Source organism: Podarcis gaigeae, assembly GCF_964106915.1.
Source record: "Podarcis gaigeae genome assembly, chromosome: 3".
Taxonomy (NCBI): Eukaryota; Metazoa; Chordata; class Lepidosauria; order Squamata; family Lacertidae; genus Podarcis; species Podarcis gaigeae.
The window spans coordinates 86079906-86103793 of NC_139680.1; the positions used below are offsets into that span (position 1 = coordinate 86079906).

The 23888-nt window shown below is 40.2% G+C and overlaps 1 protein-coding gene across 5 annotated transcripts in view; it reads right to left on the bottom strand.

The window, feature by feature from the left end:
- The window catches only part of KIF6 (kinesin family member 6), a 148864-nt gene that overhangs the window by 48786 nt on the left and 76190 nt on the right, over positions 1–23888 (bottom strand). For all 5 annotated transcript variants that reach the window (XR_014562509.1, XR_014562510.1, XR_014562511.1 and 2 more), the window contains exons 14-15: positions 16488–16596; positions 4962–5017 (exon numbers count right to left, since the gene is read on the bottom strand). Coding sequence is in view for 1 of the 5 variants with exons in the window: in XM_083732325.1 (XP_083588451.1) it covers positions 4962–5017; positions 16488–16596 (165 nt within the window). In the remaining 4 variants the exon portion in view is untranslated. The remainder of the gene's footprint in view (positions 1–4961; positions 5018–16487; positions 16597–23888) is intronic.

The following is a 23888-nucleotide window of genomic DNA, read 5'->3' on the forward strand; positions in this document are numbered from 1 at the left end:
TCTAAGAAGAACTACCCTCCTCCTTTAATTCCTTTATTGGTTTCTTAATATTTATGGCAAGACAAGCAATCTGTTTATTGCAACATCTATATACAAAAGACATTGAGATTATCTTGACTAGGTTTAAAGTAACCCTGCTGAACATTTCTAGACAGTGAAGTACCCACATTCTTTTTCTCTGTTGCTATTAATACAGTGTGACATGACAGTGGGGAATGATGTGTACAATTGTTTTACAATACCTCGTAGTAGTGGTAGATTTTTGATCCTGCATGAATCACCACAGCAATGAAAGAATGTGTCATTCTCATTGACTAGCCAAGATGCATTATTTCTGGAAGGTCTATTTGAACTGAAAGGCTGCTACTCCCACAAAAGTTTGTCTTTCCTCTCTCACTCAGCTTCAATTATAGCATTAAGTGATCTTTGAGCAGAATAAAAGAAACAGCTGCTTTCCTTTGGGCTTTCAAATACCATTTGTGCTCATTTTTTCCTCTTGGAAAGGTTATACCAATTAGTGGAGTAAACATCACATTTAAAGCAATGTGCTGGAAATCTTTACTAAAATCTTACATACATCAAGTGTGTCTGCCTACTGTTCTATGCTTTGTGTGATCAGCTCATTTGATCACTAACTCAGCAATAACAGAAGAGCTTAGCTGACTTATTTGTAAAGCTCTTTTTCGGAACTTTTGGCCAAGTTCTGTCCTCGTCTAGGCTCTTGATTTCATTGAGATCTCAACAACACTGGGCTCCGCTCTAAGTACTATGACATGCTTTTAAAGTAATCAGTTCTTTGCTAACCTCTGGTGGAGGATTCTGCTTCAGAAAAATTTTCAAGGGGAGGGAATGCACTATTGTGGGCCAACCACCTAGAAAGCCTTTTTAAGTCCTCATCCTTACTTTATGGAATGTGGGTAGGATAATCAACTCTATGTTGTCAAAATATCTTAAAGAACGTCCATACAGGTGAGGGTAAAATTGTTTTGGTTATCCAAGCCTTCTAGGATTCTGAATTGTGTGGCTGGAAGAATACAGAAAACTCATGAAAAACTGGTACAATGCTCTCCTGCTTAGAGATGTAAAAGTGTATCTATGTGCATATCAAGCCCTCCCTCCCCCGCCCTGTCCCCAAGATTCTGCTCCTTTTTAGTCACAACAATCTACACTAGCAGGAGCTTCTGAACAATCTTTGGGGGAAGTCCAAACAGAATATCTTAAGAAGTTACTGCAGTAACACAAAGCCAAAGCCTTTGCAAACCTCCTCCTACTTCCCTTTTAAGTATCTATTCTTGCTACAATCTTAAAGAGAATAGGAGACTCACAAAGGTTTTTGCAAGCCTCCTCCCTTACCTTTAAGACTGCAACTCACATGTTTTTCCTGTCAACAGCAAGTGGGGGATGGGTCTTCCCCACCCTCACCTCTGCTGCCACCTGCCTGCTCAAGTGTGCAAGCTGCTTGTGAGAAGTGCTTTAAGGCAGCTCCCAAGGTCCCATTTTTGCTGAACATGACGCCATGAGCTTTCCTTAAGCACTTCTCAAAGCAGTTTTTGAAGCACCCTCTTTCATTAAAGGAGAAGTGTGGCAGATGCTTCAAACAGCGCTTCTGAGAAATGCTTTAAAGCACACCCCACAGTCCCATTTTGACTGACACAGGATGGGGCGCTGTCTTAAAATGTTTCTCAAAAATGCTGCTTCTCGCCCACTCCACTGCAGTCTTTCACCTGCTTGCAGGAGGAGCACATGAGCTGTGCTTTTGAGAAGGTTTTTAACTCCACTCATGAGCTGATTAATGAAGATTAAATGCTGCTGACTTGGCTGCGAAATCCTGCTCCCTGCTGGCAATAGAGTACACAACCAATGCAGGGTTAAACCCTGTCCTCCTGCACATCAGCAGTGATGCCTGTCACCAGTGACATCAACTGATGGCTGGGTGGGCATGGTTGAGGAGGAATGGCCTTGTGGGCCAAATTGGACCCCTTGGCATGCCAAGCCTGCAGGCCAGAGGTTTCCCAATCCTCCTATAGTCTCTTCTTTTAGATTCAAAATAGGAACATTGTTATTAGTACATTTACATGACATTCTCCAATCTGAGGATAAATATTAAAGGAATCTTTTGAAGCAGTAATTAGTTTTCAGGACTGCAACAGATCTTCACTTTCAGTGCCTGTGAATCTGTTTGTCAAGTTAGGAAAACAATAATATATGACAACAGAGAACTCGTTTCTAATATCTTAGTTTCATTCCAAATGCCACTATATCAGCTGGGACACTGATTAAGTAGCTGCAATGTTTTGTATACCTCTGTTGCAAAATAGTAGTATTTGTTTTCTTTAAAAAAAGGGAAAATGATGAGGTATGCATGACAGAAGTTCAAGCTACAGCCAACTGCTGTCTGTCACTATCACAGCAAATCATCAAGACTGGTAAAATGGATTCTACATTGCATCAAGTGGCTTACCAAAAGGTCCTCCTATGACCTTTGTGGTAGAGAATTTTTTATTATTAAGTGTTGGCTGGAAAAATAGAAACTGATACTTATGTGATCTGGCCTTAATTGTGCACACTGGGGCAGCCAGGAAAGCTTTAAGGAAACCAAAACAACAATAAAAGTAAATTAAATATATAGCTGTAGGCCACAGATGGCTACAATTCCTGCAGTCTGGTTTTCCAGTATAATTCTGGCAGATTAGGAACCATGCATGGCGTAATGAATGATACTCTGCGTATGCATTCTACATACAAGTCACATTTAGTTAAGTAATGGTCCTATTGTCCACACAATCTACCTTCAGAATCGGTGGGTGGGGAGGGGTGGACTCTTTTGCTAATGGAGATTTATACATTGGTTATATAGTGCTAGGTTTAATAGAACAAACTTGAGACAACAAGTTAGGTCTTGGGGACATTAGTGAGGTGGCGGGAGGGGGGACTCAGACAACAATGGCTGCATTCCTGTGGCTATTTACAATTGCATTTACTATGTACTAGCAATATGATCTACCCAAAGATAAGCGTGTAAGTTCTGTTTACTTTAATGGGAAAATTGAGAATGTGCTTAACACTCTCCATCAAAACCAACAGGGGTTTAAATGAGCTTATCATTGAGTGAATTGTACCAAGGGGGTTTTCTTGCCTCTGCAGCTGGCTCAGAATTGCTTTAGTACTGTGTAAGAGCTTTGCGATTCTAGTGTGCATTTCACTTTCACTTTCTTGCATTGGATTTTGGGAAGCTATTGAAGGTCCTCATCCTGCTCAACTACAAGCAAACATAGGGGATTCTAGAGTGTGCTGCTGCAGTCCACACAATGCAAAGTGTGAAGCTAGTCCAAGAAATCACATATCCCATTGCCTGGGATTACTTATAACCCTCTTGTGGCACATTAAATTAAAAAAAAAATGAACATATTATTATTATTATTTATTAAATTTATATACTGTCCTTCATCCATAGATCCCAGGGCAGATCACAATATGTTGCTACCCATGTAAATATACCCTTTTGTGGGAGAAGCAAATCAACTCCATCGATAGTTAATACAGTACAACATGAAAAATGCAACAAGGAAAGAGAACCCAGGAAGTAGGAGACACAGAAAGAAATGCCGGCATAACATATAAGCAGGAAGTCCCGTATCAAATTCCTGCAGTGTGTAGCATATACATTACTCAAGGATTGGCCCTGAGAAATTCCACTATATAAGTTGACCACTTTCTGAGAACACACACTGAGCAAAATTCTTATTGCTAGAGGAAATTAGTTTGTTATTAGTAATTCAGGTTGAAGACAGATGTAACATCCTAAATATGATAGAAATGGTTTGTACACACATTTGCTACATTCTGAGGCATATCTCTTCAGGGCAGGGGATGTGTGTTTAAACCACTTCCACCATACTCGTCTGTTTTTACCCCCAAGTTAAATGAGTAATCATTATGCAAATGATACAATCTTTCATCCTCAAAGACCAAGAATTCCGCAACTAGAACACATTATGGTGTCTAGACAATTTCCGTGATTATTACTGAGATACTGAAAAATGACTGCATATTTTGGAAATTTGGGAGAATCCTAACCATTTCCCTACCTTAATTATTCTGGACTAAGAATAATTTGTGATTTCATTATTACTATTAAGGTTTGTATCTTGTCCTTCTACCAAGGAGTTAAGAACAGCATCTTATCTGCACAAAAATCAGATGAAGTAGATCAGGCTAAGCAAGCTGTGAGTCTCACAAATAAGCATGGCACACAGCTGGACTAGACAATCCCTAGTGTCCCTTCCAACTCTACAATTCTATGATTCTATAGATGAATCTGGACTGCCAGCATTGCAACCCAGTATGCTAAGCACTGAACTGGACATGGTTCAGTGTCAAAGATGTGTGTGTCTCCCTTCTCCCCAATGTCCTACCCCCAGAAAAAAAACCTAGGGAGCCATCAAGATTTTTCAGAAGATAGGTAAGGAAAAGAACAAGATTTGTGATGTCTGCCACAATGTATGCTTGTCACCAGGCCCAATGTTTGAGACAGCAGTGGCTATTGGGCATCTTGATTTTAGCATTCCTGGTTAAAGGTGAGCTTTGGCTGAGAATGTTTATACCTTTGATGGGTCATAGTTATATAGGATCTATTTTGCAACTTGTACAGGTATTATTTTACCAGTACTCTTGTCACCTTACTCAGGACCTTACTGTATCTTCAATACACTGCTTCACAAAGCCCTTGCTGGCTTCCTTTGCAAAACAAAAAACAAAAACCCTTTGACAATAGAGACTTAAGAGGTGAGTATATGGAAAGATCAGCAGAAGTCATAGCTGGTGGTAACAACCAGCACAGGATAAGCAGCTGACTTTCTCTGATAACAGCTGATCTTAAAAAACATTAAAAATGGCTTAGCTGATATAAGTTTGATATGCTGACATTGTAACAGAATATGGAAGATTCATGGATTACTTACTGATTTTGTTTCTTATTTCATTTACTTTTTCTCCCAAAGATTTTGCTTCAGCAAACCTAGTAAACAAAACAGTGTAGTTTAGTTAGATTACTGTAAAACAGAATTGGTGGCATATAGTCAACAGATCAACCACCAAACAGAATTGGTGGCATATGGTCAACAGATCAACACTCTTTTCTACTTGTGGAATATGAGCTCTTTCCTTTTTCTTTTAATCTGAGTTCATTCTTGAACAACATTCCAATTGAGATAGTTGCAAGTTGCTCTTTATATTTGCAATTTGCATTTTTAAAAAATTCCATGACCAAATAATGCAAAACAAAATGTTACAATCAACATGCATTGTTCATAGACAGTAATGATGAAGAGGTAAGACTTGTGAAATGTCCTTCATTTACTTGTTCTATTATCTTGTTTTTTTTTAAAGCGGGAATCAATGCTCCTCTGTTTGGTTTCCCTCACAATGGCCATCCAATTTCAGGATCATGGTAGTGAAACATACTTTTCACTTTTTATGTTTTGTATCCTTTTCACTGCACATTCTGAAATAACACTTTTTTGATACATGTTTCAGGATTCCCACATCCCTTTACTGGTTGTTGTTGTTGTTTTTAAAGCCCAAGTCCTTATTTGTAACTTGCATTTCTCCGCTTTTAGAATTGTCCTAGCAAATTTCACAATACCTGTGTAATTATTTTAATGTAAAAAACAACATTTACAAAAAATTGGGGTGGGAAGTGCAACAACAAACCAATATTAACAATCAACCAAACTAGCTTGGGCAATTTTTGGACATGGTAATTTTATTTAGAAACAAAGAACAAATAAATAGACATTTCTTTCATAGCATGTTTCTAACCTAAACGCTGCTTTTTTCCAGAATCACCTTTAAAAGCATCTAACGCACATCTCCTCATTAGGCTTCAGCAAAAAGAAAGTTTGCATGCATACTATTTCGGCTTACTTCAACACATGACTGACTCAAGTGATGGAAAACTGAGGGGAAAACATGCAGGCAGGCTGCAGGAAATGGCACCAGTGACTTGGTAGGTTGCAATATTTTCCTCTATGCTTGTACTCACCTAATTAACCCTCATACTGGTCAGAAGTGCTGAAAAGGCAAACCATGAAAAAAAGATCCAATGACGTGTTTTGCATGGTTATGAGTGTTAACCCCAGTGGTCTGGCAAAACGTGTGCTGGAATTGTGTTCTAATGGCAAAACTACTGTTCTTTATGTGCTGAAGTAACAGGCACTAATACTTCCATAGTTTATTAAATGTTCCTTCTTCCATTCTGGTAGATGACTATATTACAACTCTGCAGGTAGGAATTAAATTTGTGTGATGGCTTTTATTAGCAAGACTTCATATCCTAGTTGCTTCCTGGACAACAAGGATCATGCTTTGATAATGTCACAGATTTAAATTTACCATATATTCTACACAGAGCTACCACTGAAGACAGTTTCCAAGCTGTAGCTGGGGCAGATTAGAGTGACATTTTTTCTGCTACAGGCAGCGTATTACACCAGCACTTGTTTGCTTGCTTGCTTGGGTGGAACAGCTTCTAGACCCAATTAAACTTACAAAACTCCGAAGAGCTTGGGTCTGCACATTTCAGGAAACACCTTTTCCCTACACAGTATACATTAGTTCAGGTTTTGCCAATATGGCACCTTCCAGATATTTTGGTTTACAACTCCTATCACTCTCAGTGTGCTGGATGGGGCTGATGGCAGCTTCAATCCAAAACATCTGGAGTCTGCTAGATTGGTGGAGACTGTTCTAACTACTCAACATCTGTCAGAGCAGGGTCTCCTTGTCTGTGCCACTAAACTCCCCACTGCTAAAGTTCAGCATTATGTAGCTTCAGGAGTCACATGGAAGGCCCACTGGGATGCATGGGAAGTATTCATTTGCACTTTGCTGGCAATGAATGCTCCTGGCCTGTGCTGTCACTAGTAGCCCTTCCTGCCACTGTTTTTCTTGAAAGTGTAATTCTGCTTTAGAAGGAATATTGGTAGCGGGGGGGGGGGGGCTAATGAGGAGACCATGGATCTGGTCTCTCAAAGCTTTCCTACAGAACTGCCACAAAGAGGCCCAGATTTATGACAGAGTTATCCAAGAAAGTTCAGGAAAATCAAACGAATTATGAGATAAGGGAGGGAAGAGCACAACCCTCACTAGTTATTAATATTGTCTTCGTGAAATATTTGATCCTTTTGCAGTTCTCAGACATTTCTTCTGGGAGGCAATTGCCACAGAATTCAATGGGCAGATATTATCCCACCAAGATATGAAGTTGATTGACCATTCCCTTCCTGGCTGATGCTGACATATTCCACTGAAAAGGAACGGTTGTTTTCAGACTGCTGCTTAGACTCTCAGAGTTTCCCATCCTTGCCCGAGAAAGGCTCCCAGCATCAGCTGCTGCTCCCCTAACCACTTAACTGTGGCACTAGGTGTTCTAGAGGAGATGCCAGGGACTCCTCCTGGCCACGTTCATGTGCTTTGTTGCAGGAGACAGAACTCGTTCAGTGACATTTGTGATCAACATATGGCATCTTTCACATGTGACAATGTTTGGACATTAGCCAGAGGAATGCTGTTATTGATGGGTGATACAGAGTTGCAGAGGTAGTTAGCTTTTGGCCATCTAGATGTTGCTGGACTACAACTACCAATGTCCATAACTATAGGCCTGTTGGCTGGAGCTGATGGGAGTTGGAGGTCAACAGCATCTGGAGGGGAACAGGTTAGCCACCCCTGTGCTAGGCTCTCAGATGAAATGGTCTTGCCTTTTCCCCCCACTGGTATTACTGTGTTTCTGATGTTACTGATTGGAACACATAGGGCCTAATTAGTTACACTGGCTTAAGCTCCAGTGTAGTGGTGACTATGTTAGTTGCACTATAAGACTGTACTTAAGGGTTCAGGCTTGCAGTAAAGACAAGTTGCATTCTTCCCTGAAGTTAGTGTAAGTTACTAGTTTCCCAACCTTCAAATTTTAGCCTACTTCTCCAAAAGATAAATTTCAAAGGCATCCTGAAATCTCCTCAGAATGCAATAGATAACAAAGTGCCAGTGACTTACCAAAGACTGGCAACGAAAATGTTGATTAATGGTCAGGGTTGATGCTGTGCAGTCTAAAGCAACATTTCCCAAACTGTGGGTTGTGATCTGCAAGTGGATTGTAAAGCCTGTCCAAGTGGGTTGTGGGCTTTGTAAGTAAACTCAAAATAATTATTGCAAATGTGGTGACAGTTTGCCAGGTCCTCATAACAAGGAGTTACAGCTTGCCTCTGATGTGGAAACTTTGGAGGCAGCACCTGAACATCAGAGGAAAGCTGTGAAAGTCACTTAAAACAAATCCCTGTACCTTGTGGTGAACCATCACCAGATCTGCTGCCAGGTTTAGTTAAGTGAAGTTTGCTTAGTCAAAATAAGAAATGATATCTTTACCCTGTGTATCCATAATGATCTGAGATTATGTCTGACAACCATCAAACCCCACATTGACCTACTTGTTAGCAAAGTGCAAACTCCACCACCCAGATGATTCTTGCCAAAACAATCTTTATCATGAATAAAACTATTAAAATATTCATGGCTTGTTTCATATTGCTTGTGTAACCATATGCTTTTAGAATAATTTTTTATAGTTTATGAAGCAATATCCTGAAATCAGATGGCCCATAAACAAAACTTTGAATAACCTTGTAAGTACTATAAATATTTCAACAAATTCCACATTAATAGGGTCATTAAGTAAATTTTAGCTTGGATGTCTCAAGTAATGGTTACAAAATGGGCAAATTTGGAGTTAAAATGCACAAAACCGATGGCTGCTGAAGACCAGAGCTCCTATATTCATGTGACAATAAAACGATGGGTCACCATACCAAGTAAGTTTGAACTAGTGGGTTGCATCCTCAAGAAGTGGGGAAACTATTGATGTAAAACATATGGGAAGCATCAGGTTGCAGAAGGCTGCACTACTGGGTTGACAGATCTGATTCACCCTGAGACCGTGCAGGTAAGGAACCGACAATGTGAGCCTCCCAATTTCTAATTCTTCAGTTTGCAGAGGTATTTAAGTCAAGTCTCTAACATTTAGCCTACTTTAACTTTTATTTTAATGTTATCTACACTTAGCTTATACAGATAAACAATCACATAAAAAGGAGGGATTAAAATATGTATTTAAAGATAATTCCCTTGAAACAAATCAAAGATACCTGTGGGATGACTCATTCTGTTTGGGGTTTTGTGGCCAGGACAGTCATGAAATTTTGAATGGTTACTCAGATGTGTATAATCATCATTGTACAGATTGAAGACATAACTATAGCATTTAACTGTTAGCAGAGCCTTGGGTTTAAGTGATTATCTGGGCAAGAGTTGGTCTAGCAGAAGCTATTGGCAAAACCCGCAAGTTCCATTTTTGTCTAACAAAACGAGCAGTGGAACAAAGCTAAGAAATAGCACTTTTCCACATGAGAGGCACAGCTGGGCAACTGTCTCCTCTCAATTAGTCACTTTTTCTTTCAAATTGTAAGCAGCTAGTATCTTAGGACTCCATACCCTTATTTGAGGGATCATTTCTATAGTGAGTAACCAGAGAGGTGTACTCGAAAGTGATTACTTTAAGAGCCGAACCTAAAATGGATAACTGGGCGATACTGTAGTGGTTTCTCAACACACTGCTTCTGATGTAAACAGGAAAGAAGTTATGGAAATGATTTGCCCTGGGTTTTGTTTGTTTGTTTTAAGCACTTGCTGTAATATAAGGGATAGCTTGCAAGCTGTGAAAAAGAGACATTTCCTCAACCTGGATTTACAGAGGTGTTGCCTTGATGAGTTATATGACCTAATAAGTTATTTACCAGCCTGTCACAGTTTCCTTGTCTTCCTAGAGGAAAGGACCTAACCCTTTCCAGCAGTCTACCACTTATTCTTGCCTCTCCAGTCTCCCATGCTCTTTTGAGCAGGGACTTACTCATGGACATCATCTGGCATCAGTGGAGACGGGGCAGCTGGAAGTGCAGTCTGCAGGTGTGCTGCTGCTGAATGATACTCCAGATGTTGTTAGACTATGACTGCCACCACCCCGACCATTAGCTATGCTGGTTGGGGCTGATGAGAGTTGGAGATTAACAACATCTGGAGAACCACAGGTTGGTCAACCACATTCTACGGGCGCATACACAGGTTAGATCTAGTTGGCCTTTCAGCAGCAGCATATTTGGACAACATAGCTCCAACTATCCCCATCTCTACTGCCACCATAAAATATCTGATTGAAAAGGTTGTGGAGACCCTCTTCCTGGTCATCTAGCATTCAGCAGCCGTGGCCCATCATCATCATCATCATCATCATCATTATTATTATTTATATTTGTTAATCATTTTTTAAAAGTCTCAAAGCAATTTAACATGATAAAATATGACAGTTAAAAATTAAACCAATGTATAATACAAAAGACATTGCATTCTGTATTACACAAAATGCCCATCCAATAACATAATAACGAGGACAAGTACTAATCATTACTATCCTCTGCAGCCACCACTGACCCATATATCTATATATATTTTCCTATTTTTTTTTAAAAAAAATGTGCATCTGTTGAAATGGGCTCTAGAGTACCAAATCTTAGGCCATAATAAATCTGTTATCCATGACACACTTGGTTGTGGCTAACATACCCACCTCTCTGGAGTTAGTTAAGCAGTTTGGAAATACAAAATATAACAGACAAAATTTCAAGTTACGGATGTTGTTTTGGTATGCACTTTTCTACTTCATCAGATTCAAGAAGGAACGATGGGTTCCTTTAGCCACCTTCTGCAGAGAATATACATTTTACTTGTGGTGCACTGTGGCCTGGATCATGCACACTGATTGGGGGAGGTGTTGGCAGATAGACAAAATGTTGATGGCAGAGGGTTGGCTTGAATGTCTTTCTGATCTTTTCCAATGCTGTGATTTTACAATTAAGGTTACTGACAAGTTGGAAGCAATTGGGAAGCAAACTAGAAGGAAGATAAGGTGCCTGAAGAGGTAATGCTAGTGTGGTCAGGATTGGTGGGCAATGCCACTCCACCACAGAGTAGCAGAAGAAAATCTATAAAAAGCAGCCATGCAGATATCATAAAGTGCCACATAACATAAATTGCTCCAGTGGTCTATGGAGGTATCCACCCAAATTTTTTAAAAGGAAACGGGGGAAGAAGCCAAAGAAAGAAAATACAGTGGAACAAAAATAATTGTGAACCCAAAGTCAAGCAGGGAATGAGAAACATGACAATCCTACTGCATATAGTAATACTGGCATAAAAGAGGTTTACATTTAGAAGAAAGTTATGTTAGTTTTGAAATGTGTTGTATATATAATCCTTACTTAGAAATTTGAACAGTGGCTGGGTCAGTGAGTTTCTGTACAAGTGGCGGTTCGGCAGCTATGTTCCAAATTACAGAGTAGATCTGAGAGGAGTTTGTTTTGAACAAGTGTGATGTACTTGGAGTTCCAAACGTCTTTTACTAATGCGTTCTGCAAGCAGCACAAGACTTCCTTGCTCTGTTTGTATGGCATCTACGGCAATTTTTATGAGCATTGCAATGAACTATGCCAATATTAGAAGTGCAGTGTTATTCTATGCTTGTTTCCTCAGAAAAAGTCCCACTCTGTTCAATAGGGTTTGCTTAAATGTTAAGATTACAAACTAAATATGATTTGATTCTAAGGTTGGGTTTGAAACCTTCTACTTATTTTGACATGAATTCATCTCAAATACAGGGGTACCTCAGGTTAAGTACTTAATTCATTCCGGAGGTCCGTTCTTAACCTGAAACTGTTCTTAACCTGAAGCACCACTTTAGCTAAAGGGGCCTCCGGCTGCTGCCGTGCCGCCAGAGCATGGTTTCTGTTCTCATCCTGAAGCAAAGTTCTTAACCCAAGGTACTATTTCTGGGTTAGCGGAGTCTGTAACCTGAAGCATCTGTAACCTGAAGTGTATGTAACCACTGTAGATGTCCTGAAAACTACCATCTGTAATACCTTAAAAAAACACCTCAGAAATAAGAGAAGAAATGATAGTCTTTTAGAAAAACCATAGGAATTATATGGCTATATTTCATGCATGATTATTTACATGATTATTAACAGGGCCACACAATGCATTGTGATAGAAATATAAGACTTGTCCATACCAGTGTTCAATGCGTGCAGGTGACATTTCTCCCCCCGCCCCTAAGTGCCATGATGAGGTGTCTCGGATAGGTGTTGGTGGAGCTGTTCACAACACACACACACACAATTTCTCAAAAATGAAAGCTCCGTAAAAGTTATGGAGAGTGAGGAAGCACTAATTGAGAGGAGAGAGAAACAACACATAGTCCCAATGCATTCCAGCAACCACTGCTCACTAGTGTGATTGGGGAAACATCTACACAGATTTGGAAGCATAGAAAACTGAACGCCCTCATGGACCAAAGTATACATACATACACATGGACATAGTGACTCACATGCATATTAATGCCTTCGTTTTGACACAACACTGTCAAACCGGTAGTTGCGTAAATTCAACTAACATGCAGTATCCGCCATGTCACTCGTTCCATGTCTCTGATACACAAAATATGAGTATGCATGGCTGATGAAGCCCGGCAGGGTGAAACAAGGTATTATTCCAGGAATCCTTGTCACGTTTTAAGTTCTTTTGTCTGACACCGGCATACAGCAGCTGAATACAACAACCACACTTTGCAAAGGCAGATGTGGAACATTACAAAGAAAAGATCATCTTTTGCAAGTACTGCTCCTTAAAGTTGTTACGTTTGACACTTGTATTTGCTAAGACATACATGGACCACAGAAAGCTTCTATTTAGACATTATGTTTAAAAAAACTGATTCATTTGTACATACGTGGAACACAAAAGCTTCTGTTTGGATATTACGTATATAAGAATTGATCTATTTGTATTTCCTGTTCTAAATGTTGGTCTTTAATTGCTTCTACTCAATTAGATAATGTGAAAAGAGTTATGTTTATATGATGTATGAAGATTTTATATAGTTAAACACAGCCAGTTACGTTGTGGGTATATTTGTTCGTTTTGACATAGCCATAGCCTCTGCAAAATCACAGATTTTGAAAAAGTACAATGGCCATGATCTCAGGATTTGCAGATGATGGTGCATAACAGAAAATTGACTCATGTCTCAGGCCTGTTAGGTAGAGACACGTGCCTTGTTTGCTCTCTGTTATATCCAGAGTAAGCAACAATATACCTCTTTATCATTCTGAGAGAAAACTTTCAAAGCACAGTTTCCAAAAGTATATGGGCATCTATCACTCTAGTTGAAGATAATGATTGATCAGATATGTGATGATTCTGAACACAATGTCCATGGTGGAGTGAAAGATAGTTATCAGAATAAAGAATATAATAAAAGAAGGCACAACCAAAGGAATAAAAATCAAAAGCAGATGTCTGGGAAGGATAAAGGAGTATAAAGTGTGAGAGGACTATGAAAAGAGATGCAAGACATCTGTCTAAGTACCTATGTTTATCTCCAGAATTCCCAGGCTTCTTCTTGTGTTCCGTGAGTCCTGGAGATGCGCCACATATAAGTGCCAAATGTAGAAATGGAAAATTATGAATCACTGGACAGGCAACCTTGTTTGGAGTTGTGATGGAATTTCCTGGAGAGTCACCATGCTCCTGTGGTCTGAATGTTAATTAACTCTCCTGTTCTAATACCCAGGCCTTTTTGTCAGCCAGAACCCACCAGAACTCAGTTCCAACACCTCTCAAGTGGGCGCCCTTTTCATTGTAAGAGAACAAAGGTGAGTTCCAGCACCTCTTTTTCTAGAAAAATAGCACTGCTAATATGTTTTACCAAAGACCCTCAAAATGTTTGACCTAATGTACTAGATGACAAAGTATTGTTACTTCTACAGAAAAAGGAAATTTGGAAACTGATGAAGAAAGAGGTCAAAATGATTCCATGGATATCATATCACAAAGGACTCCTGGAATGGAGATAACATGCAATATTAAAATAAGCTGTGGGCCTAGATGAGGAAACTGTTGTTCTTTGAGTGGCGTCTTGCGTATCTATTATTTATTAATTAAATTTTTTATATTGCTTTTTGGTCCTTCAATACAGTATATAGAAGAAGAAGAGTTTGGATTTGATATCCCGCCTTTCACTCCCTTTAAGGAGTCTCAAAGCGGCTAACATTCTCCTTTTCCTTCCTCCCCCACAACAAACACTCTGTGAGGTGAGTGGGGCTGAGAGACTTCAAAGAAGTGTGACTGGCCCAAGGTCACCCAGCAGCTGCATGTGGAGGAGCAGGGAATCAAACCTAGCTCACCAGATTACAAGACTACCGCTCTTAACCACTACACCACACTGGCTCCCTGTGTTCTACTTACACACATAGAACTGTACCAGTAAAAATCACAATTTGAAAACTGCACATATGGTGTTTGGTAAATATACTTATTATAACCCTCCTTTTTATATGTATTATGCTTTTTTAAAAACCTTGTCAGGAGCACCTACTGGCCAATAAAATCTCCAGAAACAGGCATTTCTGTTTCTCTGAACTTGTATTTGCCATTTGATACATGATATAAGAGCTAATCACACTGCTTCACAAAAACAATGAAGACAAAACTTAAAGCCAATTTTTTGCAGCTGCTTCTAAGACTATAAACATATTTCTTACACAGAACCTTAAAAATATTTTGTATAGGCTCTATTGCACTTTTAAAAGTGCTATGTGAATAATAAATAATTCTATGTATGCATGTGTATGTATTCCGTCATTTAGCCTGCCCAGTTCTGAAGGGTCAAGGAATGAGAAATATTTAAAAATACACAATGGAATAAAACACTAACTTCAAAATTAATTTAAAAAAGAGCTTGATAATAATACCAGTTACTGTAAGTCAGTCATATAAAGTCCTTCATCACTTTTGAAAGATGTCCAGGCTCAGGAGTAGGAATTTCATTGATAGAAAAATCCCTGCTTCTTGGTACGCAGAGATAACAGTGCAGTGACCGAGAAGAATGCAATGTGGACATATAGATGCCAATGTGGTCTGTGTCAGTACCCATTCATAACAATATGCTTTATAGTTGACATGCAGGTATGTGTATCTGTCCTCTATTGGACTGCTTTGGATTATAAAGGTAAAGGTAAAGGGACCCCTGACCGTTAGGTCCAGTCACGGACGACTGCTGTTGTGGCACTCATCTCATTTTATTGGCCGAGGGAGCCGGTGTACAGGTCATGTGGCCAGCATGACTAAGCCCCTTCTGATGAACCAGAGCAGCGCACAGAAACGCTGTTTACCTTCCTGCCGGGGTGATACCTATTTATCTACTTGCATTTTGATGTGCTTTCAAACTGCTAGGTAGGCAGGAACAGGGACCGAGCAATGGGAGCTCACCCCGTCGTGGGAATTTGAACCACCGACCTTCTGATCGGCAAGCCCTAGGCTCTGTGGTTTAACCCACAGCGTCACCCACATCTCTTTTGCTTTGGATTATAGTAATGGGTATTTTTTTGAATATCTGTTTATCATAAGTGGTTATAACATTCCTGGTCCTCTTGACACAGATACAATAACATGGATACGAATGACGATCCTGCCCTGCTACTCTCCCACTTCACCCACATTCTTATGAAAGGCTTTGAACAGAGGAGTTGCCACCTTCCTGACCTGCCATTCCGATCCCCCAAATGTTTCTACTTCTTGCCTTGCACAATGGTACACAACACAAACAGGTCATTTGTTTGCTTAAACCTGAACATCAACTTGTAACTGATTTCTGTATCCCAACCATGTATTTCTGCCCAAAGAATGTGTTCTCAGTTTTATAGCTCGGTATACAGTGGTTCCCCGCAAGGCGAACGCCTCGCAAGATGGAAAACCCGCTAGACGAAAGGGTTTTCCGTTTTGGAGGCGCTTCGCAAAACGAATTTCCCGATGGGCTTGCTTCGCAAGACGAAAATGTCTTGCGAGTTCCTGCGGGGTTTTTCCCCCTTCCCCCCCTTTTCCTAAGCCGCTAAGCCGCTTATCAGCTGATCCGCTGATAAGCCGCTTATCAGCTGATCACTAAAAGCCGCTAAACCGCTAATGGCGCTAATCCGCTAAGCTGTCAATGGGCTTGCTTCGCAAGATGAAAAAACCACTATACAAAGAGCCTCACGGAACGGATTAATTTCGTCTTGCGAGGCACCACTGTACAGTGGTACCTCAGGTTAAGAACTTAATTTGTTCTGGGGGTCCGTTCTTAACCTGAAACTGTTCTTAACCTAAGGTACCACTTTAGCTAATGGGCCCTCCTGCTTCTGCCGCACCGCCGAAGCACGATTTCTGTTCTCATCCTGAAGCAAAGTTCTTAACCCGAGGTAATATTTCAGGGTTAGCGGAGTCTGTAACCTGAAGCTTCTGTAACCTGACGCGTATATAACCCGAGATACCACTGTAAATCTTACCTTTGCTTAAGGAGCTGCTTATTATCTTCAATGGTTATGCTATCAGCATAATCTCTCTTGAAAATTTCAAAGGCTTCCTTACGTCCAAGTGACATTTCTCCTCTCACTCCTGTTCAGAAAATAAATAAAGAGTGGGATCATATGCAGAAGTAATGGGATTTAATTTTTTCTTATCTTCTAGAGACATTCCACAAATACAAGATCAACAAGTCCTATTGTGCACAGTGAAAAGTGCTTAAAGTAAGGCTACACAGAGGAACACAGAATCATAGCAAGCTGCCATATACTGAGCCAGACCATTGGTACATCTTAATCAGCAGTCTCTACTCAGGCTGGAAGCAGCTTTGCAAGATTTCAGACAGAGGCTGTCCCAGCCCCACCTGGAGATTTAATCTGGGGTGTTCCACATGGAAGGCAGATGAACTACCACTGAGCAACTACCCTTCCAAGAAACTCAAAACCCGGCTAATTTACTAACGCAGATGACCAGTAAATACATCTGCTAAACTATTCTGGATCCTGCTGGTCTTTTTTTCAAAACAACATGGCAACCACTCTTATAAAAATTAATCCTATTCCATATTCTGTGGAAACCAAAAATGTCTGTTATAGACCAAGTGGTATAGTTAAAATGACAGACTCAGTTTTGTTTCATGTCACTTGAACATCCGTAAGTCTGAATTCCTTGCATGTTTATTTTTCTGAAGAAGCTATTAATATCTCCTTAATTAAAACCAGAGTGTCAAAAATCAAAGCAGTGGAAATATTTACAAAACCATTGGAATTTTCATGGAAGAAAAGTGCATATTTTCTCCGTATCTTCGCCATTTGTGGTTTTTACATGCCATACCAGGCAATATATTAATCAAATTAATATATACAGGAAGTTACCTCAGGCCAAAAAGATTACATATTTATTATTTTCAGTTCACAGAATCCATGTGCTTTACTACTCCCCTAATGAAACCCTGGTGGCTCGCATGCACTCTCAGGTGTGCTAAGTATACCTTATTGGCATCCCACACATCACAAACCAGGCCCCCAGAATGTTTTACAATGCACAGAGGTTTCATTGCAGGTGTTCCTCAGCACACAAACCAATGTCAAAAGGGTTCTCTGAAAAAGGAAGCTTGAAAACCACTGTTGTTAACTTTTCCTCTAAACTGAAAACCAGTAATGTGACCATTTAAAGTAAAACTGAACTATTTTTTACAGAATACCATGATACTGAAACCAGCCAGCTTTATATGTATGTATACAAGCACCAATTCCCATGAACAGCTCCACTGATTGTAGTAAGATTAACTACAGACTAAAGTTAATTTCTCCCCACACCTTTTTATATATATAATTCACTTGCACCCCAGGGAAATGGGAGAATGCAAGAAACAAACTTTCACTGAAAACATATTTTATAATATTACGCTTCATTTTACATGAACAGCACAAGCACATATGAAACCAATAACATGAACTAGAGGGACCCACACGGGATGACTGAAAGGCATAAAGCATGCAGTAGCACTCCACCCATTTTAAAAAAGCAAAAAACCTATAACGATTTCACATCTGTGTAGGCCAAATGAGCTGGAGGGAAAGGGCAGAGATATTGTGTTTGATGCTAACTTAAAAACGCAATGTTCTCGTTCCATGTAGCAGCCCAAAATAAAAACATAGTTTTATGTGTGGACTTGCTGAGCTTTCTCTTCCCACCATGAAAAGCCTTAACCCAGTGGTGGCCAAACTTGGCCCTCCAGTTGTTTTGGGACTACAATTCCCATCATCCCAGACCACTGGTCTTGTTAGCTTAACCTGAAACATCAACTGGCCAGCGGATTCCTCCCCACCCCTTGCTTAACTTCAGCAGACTTTAATTTGGTGTATCCAGGTCAGTCACAATTTGATTTTAGTCCCTCTAGCTGCAACCTAAGTGTGATCATCTTTGCCCTCAGAAAGGTGCTGCTATTATTATTATTATTTTTATTATTATTATTATTACATTATCATCATCTTATACCCCACCCATCTGACTGGGCTGCCCCAGCCATTCTGGGTGGCTTCCAACAGAATATAAAAAGACAGCAAAACATAAGACATTAAAAATTCCCAAAATAATAATAATTTATTACTTATTATGCTCCCTGCCCAACTAGGTTCCTACAAAGTGCTGCATATTCAGGAGCACACATTAGGGCAAGTCTGCGGTTAGAGAAGGTGAAGCTACCTGGTTGTACATTTCTCAAAAAACTCAAGGTGTTTCCATAACACAAAATTGTTGGACATCTGTTAAAGTGTCTGGAAACTTTACTAATGAACTCCCTGGTCTGGAATAGGGTAACTGTGCCCCTGAAGGGCCAGGTCCGCAGTCTGGGAGTCATTTTGGACTCAAAGCTGTCCATGGAGTCAGGTTAATTCTGTCTACCAGCTCCATCTGGTACAACGGCTGAGACCCTACCTGCCCACAGACTGTCTCAACAGAGTGGTACATGATCTGGTTATCTCCCGCTTGGATTACTGCAATGCGCTCTACGTGGGGCTACCTTTGAAGGTGACTCAGAAACTACAACTAATCCAAAACGCAGCAGCCAGACTGGCGACTGGGAGTGGCTGCCGAAACTGTATAACACCAGTCCTAAAGGATCTTCACTGGCTCCCAGTACGTTTCTGAGACCTAAAAGGCCTTGGCCCAGTATACCTGAAGGAGCATGTCCACCTCCACCATTCAGCCCAGACACTGAGGTCCACTTCTGAGGGTCTTCTGGCAGTTCCCTCACTGTGAAAAGTAAAGTTACAGGGAACCAGGCAGAGGGCCTTCTCGGCAGTGGCACCCTCCCTGTGGAACGTCCTCCCATCAGATGTCAGGGATATAAAGAATTACACAACTTTTAGAAAACATCTGAAGGCAGTCCTGTTCAGGGAAGATTTTAACGTCTGACATTTTATTATTATTATTTTATATGTTGCTGAAAGCCACCCAGAGTAGCTGAGAAAACCCAGCCAGATGGACAGGGTATAAACAAGAAAATTACTACTTCTATTACTACTATTACTAAAGTTACATTGCATTTTAATTTCTATATACAACATTTATGTTCCTTTTCCATCAAAAAGCCTACTTAAAAAAAGGTTTATTTCTTTGCCCCAGGACACATGGTAACAGATTCAATTCAATTCAGATTCAAAAGAAAAACCATGAAAGAGGGCTGGTGAGAGTTTACTTTCCCATTCCTCCTGCCCTCAGAAAAGCCATTGTCAGTGGTTGGGGACCCCTACTGATCGGGGTGAGAACTGAGAGGGAAGATCTGTATCCAAATCAGGCAGAGATAGCTTGTGTCAGTAGGAGCTACATTTGCAGAAGCACCTCTGATTTGGGTGGGATCCTCCCTTCTCCTCAACCCTCTTGCACCACATTCCATCTCTTTCATCAAGCCCGCCCCTGCAACCCCATGGGCAGGATTATCCTAGCCAGATTCATGAGTGTGAAAAAACCACACAGTATGATTTGAAGTGTCACAACTGTGGCAGTCAGCGATTGCAAATTCTGGTCTAACAGTTCTTAAAAATAATGGTCAAAGAACTATTTAAAGGACAGAGCCTAGTTAGGAGCACAACACATGCTAATCAATATAACCGAATCTGCAATCCAAATTACATTTATGAGGGCATCAAATCCTAACAAATCTGGTGGGACTTACTTCGGTATAAACATCCTCAGGATTTGTTTGTTTATTTGCAAGGTGTACACACACCTTCAATACCAATCAGCACCAGGGTTTTGCTGCCAAGTATTTTCTTCAAAGGTTGGATCCATTTTGAAGAATGGCTCTTGATTTGCTACTTTCTCTTCCAGTAGCAATCAATACTCAAAGACAATTTAATACTCAAAGACAATTTTAGAAGACAGCATGGTACTAAAGTTTAGCACCACACCAGTAGAAGCTGGGTAGCAACCCCCAACCCAAGTCATCCGCTAATTTTAAACAAGAACATTAAGGAAAAGCACAGTTTATACAGTTATCAGATTAATTTGCTTGGACGGGGGGGGGGGGGATTCTTTTTGAGTTAGTCATTTTTTAAATGCATCTGAAAACAGTTGCATTCTGAAAACGGCATGCTAGGAGAACGATGGGGAGATGGGAGATGGACATCAAATCTCAGAGAGACGAATCAGGAGTATAGGAAATAAGTGTCTAGACAGACTGTGAGTGCAAGACAGTTTGTTGAAGAATTCTATATACACTGGATAGTGATGGAGAGACTGGGAGAAACACAGAGCAGAGTCAGCACAACACAAGGAAATGCCAAGAAATGTGGGAAACTTGATGAGCTGGTAGAAAGAGATGATTCCCTTGCTGATGAACTTTGTTTTAGTTAATAATGAAGATTTATACAAGTTTCAGATGGATTCCTCCCACACATTATGTTGTGCCTTCTTTTCTGCTACCCGCAGCCTGGAAAATCCTCCCATCTCAATTAGTAGCCTCTTTCTCTTTTCTTCCTAAATATCAGCAAAAGTGAGCAAACCCTTGCATTCCAGGGCAAATATTTATTCATCAGCCTACAAGTTCTGTCACCTGTCCCTTGAAAAGAGTGACCTACACTTTCTGCTGGAAGTCTGTATACAGGAATGTGCACCAGAACTACACCTGGTGGTGGTACTAATAGAAATAAGGAAGAAAAACGGAGGTTTTCCTATTAAGTTGCCAGATGATGTTAAATTGCATCCCAGCTGCCAACCATTACACTGTAGCGACCATAAATACTGTTAATAATTTTCAAGGCCCTAAAGGGAGCTAAAATACAGTGTTTCCAGTTACAGTAGAGTTGCATGGGGTGTTGAAACGTTCTTTCCACTGTCTTTTATGTTTATGAAATCAACTACCTTGCTATCAAACATCAATCACATTAGGGGAGAATTGGGTGTAGGAATCATTGTAGAAGGTAGCTGTTATTTCACCAACCTATTTGTAGAGGGGAACAACCCTGCCTGGGAGATTTGTGGCCTGATCAATCTTAAGTGTGACTTCTATGGATGGAATCAAATGGATGGAAATATTAATACCACCATGATTCAGGAAGAAAGGCTTTGTCCTGTAAAATAAAGAATTGTTTTACAAGGTTTAAGTGATGGCAGAAAGACAGCAGAATTGTCTCTTAATGGGACAGCTGAAGATCTCCTATATTACAGGAGTTTCACAACCATACCACTTCTTCTAAGAACAAATGCTGTATGGAAATCCAGTAGCAAGGTTCTCTATGTTCTCTATGAGGCCCAACATGGCTAATGATAAAACCTGGAAGTTAGAGGAAGTGGCATAGCTCAGGGAGAGTGTATCTGCTTTGAATGCCAAAAAGTACCAGGTTCAATTCCCAGGGTCACTAAGTAAGGACGTGGAAGAGTCTTTGTCTGAAACCCTGAAAAGCAGCTACCAGTCAGTGTAGACAATACTGAGCTAAATGGATTTGTTGGTCTGACTTGGTATACAGCAGCTTTCTTTGTCCCAAAGTCAGCAAACTAGAAGGGCTTTTGCCTAGGGTCCTGCCTTGCCACAGTCAAAATGTTTGTAAATTTGATCTCATAAGTTAGCTCTTGATCTAGTTATTGGAAAATCTATACACAGCGTAATAATCTGCTAGAGTGGACAAGAAGAAAAAGAAGAGGAGGAGTTTGGATTTGATATCCCGCCTTTCACTCCCTTTAAGGAGTCTCAAAGCGGCTAACATTCTCCTTTCCCTTCCTCCCCACAACAAACACTCTGTGAGGTGAGTGGGGCTGAGAGACTTCACAGAAGTGTGACTGGCCCAAGGTCACCCAGCCGCTGCATGTGGAAGAGCGGAGACGCGAACCCGGTTCCCCAGATTACGAGACTACCGCTCTTAACCACTACACCACACTGAAAGTGAGAGAGGGTAGGTATATCTGGTGGCTAGAGGAAATTTGAAGAAATCCATCAATGTTGTCTCCACAAGATTTAACAGCAATGTTCAGAGTCCTAGGGGTATTATTAACAGCAAGGTAACTGCTTCAATGTAAATGCCTTGTATGCAAATAGCCATTATCTACAATGGGAAGCATATATGGTGCTAGGTCTTCTGTTAGCTATGCACACAGAAATCCAGTCAATAGGATTGCTCTGAAGTAGGAAGACTCTGGATTGCTGTTTAAGTCCACCAATAACTGTTATTAAATTACTGCAGCAACAACAACACTGTGCACACTTAAGATGGAAGTAGTCCCATTGAACTCAGTGGGACTCAAGTAAATATGCATAGGACTGTACTGCTCACTTCCATAAACTTTTCCACTTTCAATCAAATAAAAAAAACCAAAAAACCATAGGCAGACACTTTTCAAGCCAAGCCGAAGACGATTTATTTGAAGTTGCTTTGTAGTAAAACAAAAAGTACTAGAAATGTTTGCTTGTAGCCATAATTCACTAGTTCTCCGCAAGGATTTTGCTGATATTATCATCCCCATCTGCTCAGAATAGAAAATAGTAAATTTTCAGAGCTGAAGAACAATGAAGCAAGAAAAATCAAGACGTTAAAAGGGGGAGAACCCAGCAGTAATACTCCCCTGCTGTAAGCTTCATCGAGCTTCTTTGCAAAGAGCATGTGTAATACATCTGGATACCTTCACTGGGCTCTACTTCAAAAATGGAAAATGCATAAAACAAGACAGTTCATTGTACCCCTGCAGTGTTATACTGAAGAACATGGAGCCTTTGAGAAAAACACAAACCCTCAAAGGAAAAGGTGGGTGCCCAGATTAAATGAGCTGAATGAATCTTTGGCACTATAATGTCACTTTTAACACCATTAGATTTAAACTGTTCACATGTGATTATAATTTTAGAGGGAGGCAGTAAGGAACTTTTAAAACTAGCTAACCACATTTTATGAGGCTAACTTCCAAAACACTTCACAATGAAACTAAATGCAAAGGGCAAGGCATAAGGCCTAAGCGCTACTTAAATCCCATGTTAAGTCCTCAGCATAGGCTCCGGTGGTATTTTAAACAGAGAACAGGCTTTGCACTAGCCTTCTTATTGTGTCCATTTCACCCAATAAGAGCTAAGCTTAATTATATACACATGTAGGAATCATTTCACAAACATTCACAGAATGATTTCATGCAATTAATGCGCTCTCTCTCTCTCTCTCTCTCACACACACACACACACAAGCATTATGATGTAAGAGTTTTATTATTTTAGCATAATCACAAGCACAACTAATCACTGAGATGCATTGGGTCACATGAAGAGATGAATTAGGCAGCTTTTATGCAATCACCGTTCTAATGTAGTTCATAACCACAGAATGACCCTTTAACATCACTATTGTTACAAAAGCAGCCCCAGAATTTTTAGTCAAACCAACTGAATGTAACATCCAGAC